The 6,000-nt window shown below is 36.6% G+C and overlaps 1 protein-coding gene across 13 annotated transcripts in view; it reads left to right on the forward strand.

Annotated features, from left to right (window-relative positions):
* The window catches only part of LOC123879474 (lysosomal alpha-mannosidase-like), a 28,450-nt gene extending 25,886 nt beyond the window's left edge, over positions 1 to 2,564 (forward strand). For 4 of the 13 annotated variants that reach the window (XR_006799013.1, XR_006799012.1, XR_006799011.1 and 1 more), the window contains 2 exons: positions 330 to 1,881; positions 2,061 to 2,564. Coding sequence is in view for 7 of the 13 variants with exons in the window: in XM_045927187.1 (XP_045783143.1) it covers positions 330 to 1,509; positions 2,133 to 2,221 (1,269 nt within the window). In the remaining 6 variants the exon portion in view is untranslated. Of the gene's footprint in view, positions 1 to 329; positions 1,987 to 2,060 lie in introns of those variants that run through there. The other 9 variants (XR_006799015.1, XM_045927188.1, XM_045927191.1 and 6 more) reach the window with 9 other exon arrangements.
* Positions 2,565 to 6,000: the final 3,436 nt, after the last annotated feature.

The raw sequence follows: 6,000 nt of genomic DNA on the forward strand, positions 1-6,000 counted from the left end.
ACCTAAAAAGGGGGGTGTTATAAGTTTGACGTGTGTATCTGTCTGTGGCATCGTAGCTCCTAAACTAATGAACCGATTTTAATTTAGTTTCTTTGTTTGAAAGGTGGCTTGACCGAGAGTGTTCTTAGTTATAATCCATGAAAATCGGTTCAGCCGTTTGAAAGTTATCAGCACTTTTCTAGTTACTGTAACCTTCACTTTTCGGGGGTGTTATTATCCCGGAAAATGAAAGAGTTCCTACGGGATTTTTAAAAAGCTATATCCACCCAAATGAAGTCGCGAGCATCAGCTAGTATTTAGTAAATTAATTAAAACTTATTTATTTACAGTTCATGAAACTTCGCATAGACAACGAGACCGGTCAAATCACGCACATGATTCTACCCGACCGTACTGTTAACTTGAGAATACAGCTATACTACTGGACGGGGTGCTATGGCGACAACACGAATACATCCCAAAGATCCTCAGGGGCTTACATATTCAGACCCAAAACCACGAAACCGTACGAAATTACATACAAAAATAATGGCACAATAGACGGAAAAGTTGTATACGAAGTCAGAGCCATATCGGACCAAAACGCTTTTAGTACCTTACGACTTTACAAAGGACTTAACTTTTTGGAACACGATTTTGTTGTTGGACCTATAGATGTAACGGATAATGTTGGCAAAGAATATATAGTAAGATACGAAAGTAATTTAAATAATAATGGCGTGTTTTACACAGATTCAAACGGTAGACAGATGTTGAAACGTGTCATAAACAAAAGATATGATTATAATTTAACCCTACAAGAACCGGTCGCGGGGAATTATTATCCAGTTACTAATGAAATTTCGATTGAAGATAACAATGATAGAATATCCATTTTAACTGATAGGTCAGTTGGTGGTACGTCATTAAATATAGGTGATATAGAAGTTATGGTACATAGACGATTGTTACATGATGACGCTTTTGGTGTCGGTGAAGCTTTGAATGAAACAGTCAATGGCGTAGGTTTAATAGTGAGAGGTGCGCATAGAATACTTTTTGTCAACCCCAACAAACCAGATGAAACACTAAACGAAAGGAAACAAGTCATACAAAATCATTTAAAACCAATCATATTCGTATCCAATTCTGAACATGTCACTTATGAAAATTGGATTAAATTAAACAATTGTTATAAAGGAATTAAACCTTTGCCACCAGGTGTTCATTTATTGACACTAGAACCATGGGACAGTAATAAGTTTTTGATTAGATTCGAAAATGTTATGGAGAAATCAGATACGTCCACTGTAGAATTGGATTTGACGGATATGTTTGGTAATTTGAAAATTAAATCGATTAAAGAAACAACTTTGGCAGCGAATAGATGGTTGAAAGATACAGAAAAGTGGTCTTGGAAAACTGACAGTGAATTTTCTGATAGCTTTAATAATGCTTATGGTGATTCGATAGCTAGGGGTGATAAAAACGTTAAAGATGATGAAAGTTTACTTGATGATGGAATTAACGGCCAAAATGATGATGGATTCAAGATTAAAATAAAAGCGAAACAAATCAGAACTTTTATAGCTGAATATGAGTATAGCTTATTGAAATAATTAAATTGTTAGTGAATTTAAAAAAAGAAGATTTTTGTCTATGAGCAAATTAAATTAAAGGCCAAATTAATAATGGATTGAAGATTAAAATGAAAGCGAAACAAATTAGAACTATTATAGCTGAATATGGCTATATTTATTGAAATAATTAAATTGTTAGTGAATTTAAAAAAAGAAGATTTTCGTCTATGAGCAAATTAAATTAAAGGCCAAAATGATAATGGATTGAAGATTAAAATGAAAGCGAAACAAATTAGAACTTTTATAGCTGAATATGACTATAGTATATTGAAATAATTAATTTAAAAAAAGAATGTGTTGAAATAATTAAATTGTTAGTGAATTTAAAAAAGAAGATTTTTGTCTATGAGCAAATTAAATTAAAGGCCTAATTAATAATAGATTGAAGATTAAAATGAAAGCGAAACAAGTAAGAACTTTTATAGCTGAATATGGGTATAGTTTACTGAAATAATTAAATTGTTAGTGAATTTAAAAAAGAAGATTTTTGTCTATGAGCAAATTAAATTAAAGGCCAAAATGATAATGGATTCAAGATTAAAATAAAAGCGAAACAAATCAGAACTTTTATAGCTGAATATGACTATAGTATATTGAAATAATTAATTTAAAAAAAGAATGTGATTTTGTCTATGAGAAAATTAAATTAAAGGCCAAAATAATCATGGATTGAAGATTAAAATGAAAGCGAAACAAATCAGAACTTTTACAGCTGAATATGACTATAGTTTATTGAAATAATTAAATTGTTAGTGAATTTAAAAAAGAAGATTTTTGTCTATGAGCAAATTAAATTAAAGGCCAAATTAATAATGGATTGAAGATTAAAATGAAAGCGAAACAAATCAGAACTTTTATAGCTGAATATGAGTATAGTTTATTGAAATAATTAAGTTGTTAATGATTTCAAAAAAAAAAATGTGATTTTTGTCTATGAGCAAATTATTTTGTGTGAAATGGTTGTACAAATAATAATTATTATAGAAAGAACTGCAATATTTTAATGAATTTGTGACGCGTCTATTGAATGTTTGCGTAATATTTTAAACGAAGTCCATTGCTATAGATCAAAATGGGGTAAAAATCATGAAATTTGAACATCTTAGATAACAAAAACAAAACCAAGCTTTTTTTACCAAAAGTGTAGCCGACTGTGCTTGTATGCTTGTATTGTTTTAGAGAAAATAAAAAATCAATGTCAATTATCTAGATTATTTTGATTTTTACCTAATTTATTATGTTTGAAAACCTTCACAATAGATATCTATTGCCAAAATTGTGTTGCTCACGACACATTTTCAATTTATTGTCTACAACGAAAGCGCTGCCATTGTATTGCTCTTCGCAAGTTAATAGAACATGCATGATGATAGCGAAACGAAATAGCATTACTTTTGGTCACTCTCACCACACAGTTACTGCACTCATGATGACTAACAAAATCCATAAGATTTAAAATTTAGGGGATTTTGAAGATGTGCCATTTAAAATGCGTAAGAAAACAGTACCATTTTTAGTTTCTGCAGGATGATATTTAAAATTTTTGAATAATTTTTACGATTTACTTATTCTTTATTTATTTGCATTCATGTAAAAAAATCATGATAAAAAAAAATTATTCCAATCTTATTCCAGTTAATTTCCAAATATTACGCGTATTATATACAGGGTGGTCAAAAAGTCGTGGATCAAACGCAATAGGGAGATAGAGGAGGACATTTCCAGCAAAAAATATTTCTACAGCATGGCCTTATTTAAATTGCCCTAAGAGTTATGAATATTTTTGAGATTTTTAACAAAATACCAGATTCTCTTACAATTAGACTAATTTAAAAAAAATGAGATAAAAAATAATAAAACAAACGATGCTGTGTCATTACTAGATAATGTATCAGCACTACAAACCTTCTATTGAGGCTCTGGGTGCCAAATTACAGTGCCAGTTAGCCGTGCGCAGCGGTCGAACGCGGTCATGTCTGTAATTAGTTAGTGCGTGAATGCGTACCTACCGAATCGTTTGTTAAATAAATAATTATTATTGTTAAAATGACGAATCCTTGTAGCTGTAAAGTCATAATAAATGAATTATTGGCGTACCTACAGTGTAAACGCAGCTTAATGGATGAAGTTGCTCTTATACAAGTTTGTTTATCGGGTTTTAAGGAATCAGATATCGAAAGTGCAAAGTTGGTTCTCTTTGAGGCTACCAAACAGAGGATCACCAGGAAAAGAGACATAGAACAAAAGAAGACGCTAAAGGAGATCGTGAGAATCCTTAAGGAAACAGATCCTGAGGATCTGCCCATTTTCGTGGCGAAAGATCTGCACCGACTTCCACCTGTGACATTTGACCACGTTGACGCCACAGCATTATTAAAGGATCTGTTGATTTTGAAACAAGACGTGAACACTATTAAAACCAACTACGTGACTTCATCTCATCTGGACGAGCTGAAAACCCTATTTCAGCCGAAAAATCTAAACGAATACCCGAAGTTGAGGGTAGACGAAAAATTATCTGCGCGACCGCCGCCGGTGATATCGAAAACGGTTGGAGCAGTGACGCCCGCTGCCCCGGCCCCTCCTCCGTCCGACCACGCCTCCACGCCGCGGCCGCCGGTGCTTCATTGCGGCTCGGCGGCGCCCGCGCCTCCGCGGGCTCGTGAACACCGAGTCCGTCAAAACTCCGGGGCCGCTGCCTCTGCCACGCTACAAAAAGGAGGTAAACAAAAGGACAAAAGGCAAGTGACCCTTATTACTAGTAGCCCGAACTCCAAAAGCCTCTCGAGCTTTTTTGACCCAGAAGGCGGTTTCGAGACCGTTACTCACAAGAAAAGACGCAGGAAAAACAAACCTAAGAACAACAAACCTACTCAATCGATAGGATCTGTAAAAAGAACTGGGACAGCTGTTGCATCGAGTAATATTAAGGTGGCACCACGATTGACATACATCTACGCGTCCAGATTCGATTCGCAAACCACCGACAGTAATATCACAGATTTTCTACTAGAAAACAACGTCGAGCCTGTAAAGGTTGAAAAGTTAATTCAATTCAAAAAGTCTAACTTTTCATCGTTCAAGATAACAGTAAATAAGACGGAAGAAAATACCCTACTGTCAGCCGATCTTTGGCCAATAGGTATAGAGTTCAGGCTATTCCAATTTAGACCTAAACGCTATTATCGCTCGATCGTATTTCCCGCTGATCAGCCCTCTACACTGATAGGCGTCGAGAGTACAGTCGTAAGCAAAAATGACTAGTGTAAAAATGATTTCATTTAATTGCCGATCGGTCAAACGTTCCTGCCAGCATATTCGAGATCTATGTAGTGACTATCAGGTTATCGCGATCCAGGAGCACTGGCTTCTACCTGATGACCTTGACTTCCTGAATACTATCGATGATAAGTTTAGAGCGTACGGTGTGTCTGCGGTCGATACGACGACTGGTGTACTCAAGGGTCGACCCTACGGCGGCGTCGCGATACTATGGAGAAAGGATATGTTCCCGACTGTCACCCCTATCGACTGTGGTAACCCACGTGTGGTTGCAGTTCGCCTAGAGCTCGCGCGTCGCAGTATCATAGTGGTGTCGGTGTACATGCCCACAGAGGCCGCGGATAACCTACCGGTGTTTACTGAATGCCTAGGAGTCATTAGTGCAGTGATCGCGTCACATGACGATGTAGAAAGTGTCATCTGTCTAGGTGATTTTAATGGTGATGTGTCACGTAAACATAGCCTATTTGGCCGCGAATTAGTTGCCTATTGCGAGGAGGAAGAATGGACTTGTGCGGATGTATGTACTCTAGGCGTTACATCAGGTACATACACGTACCTGAGCGACGCGCACGGCACGACCAGCTGGATCGACCATGTCGTAGTCACGAGCGCTGCCCTGCGCGCGCTCAGGAGTGTGCGTGTACTCAACAACGTCTATTGGTCGGATCACTTTCCTTTAGCTGTTGACTTTGATTTTGATGTAATTGTGCCAAAAAGTAATTTTATAAATAGAATACATGTGAATAAAATTCAGTGGGGATATAGAACCTCGGACCAGCAGTGTGAATATACCGAATTATGTAGCCAATACCTAGATAAGTATAAATATGATAACCTGCCGTGTTATGGTACTTCTTGTAACATGCATGGTCATCACCAGTATATAGATTCATTATATGCCAGCATGATTGAATGTTTGTCTAGGGCTGCCATTGACACCTACACAGGAGGAGCTAGGATCAGAAAAAAGACAGTGGTGGGCTGGAATCGACATGTGAGGGACTCCCATGCCAAAGCCAGACATTCATTTCTGATGTGGAATTGGCATGGGCGTCCTTCTCATGGCGATATTTACGAGGAAATGACTAATTCAAGA

This window comes from Maniola jurtina, chromosome 28, assembly GCF_905333055.1.
Source record: "Maniola jurtina chromosome 28, ilManJurt1.1, whole genome shotgun sequence".
Taxonomy (NCBI): domain Eukaryota; kingdom Metazoa; phylum Arthropoda; class Insecta; order Lepidoptera; family Nymphalidae; genus Maniola; species Maniola jurtina.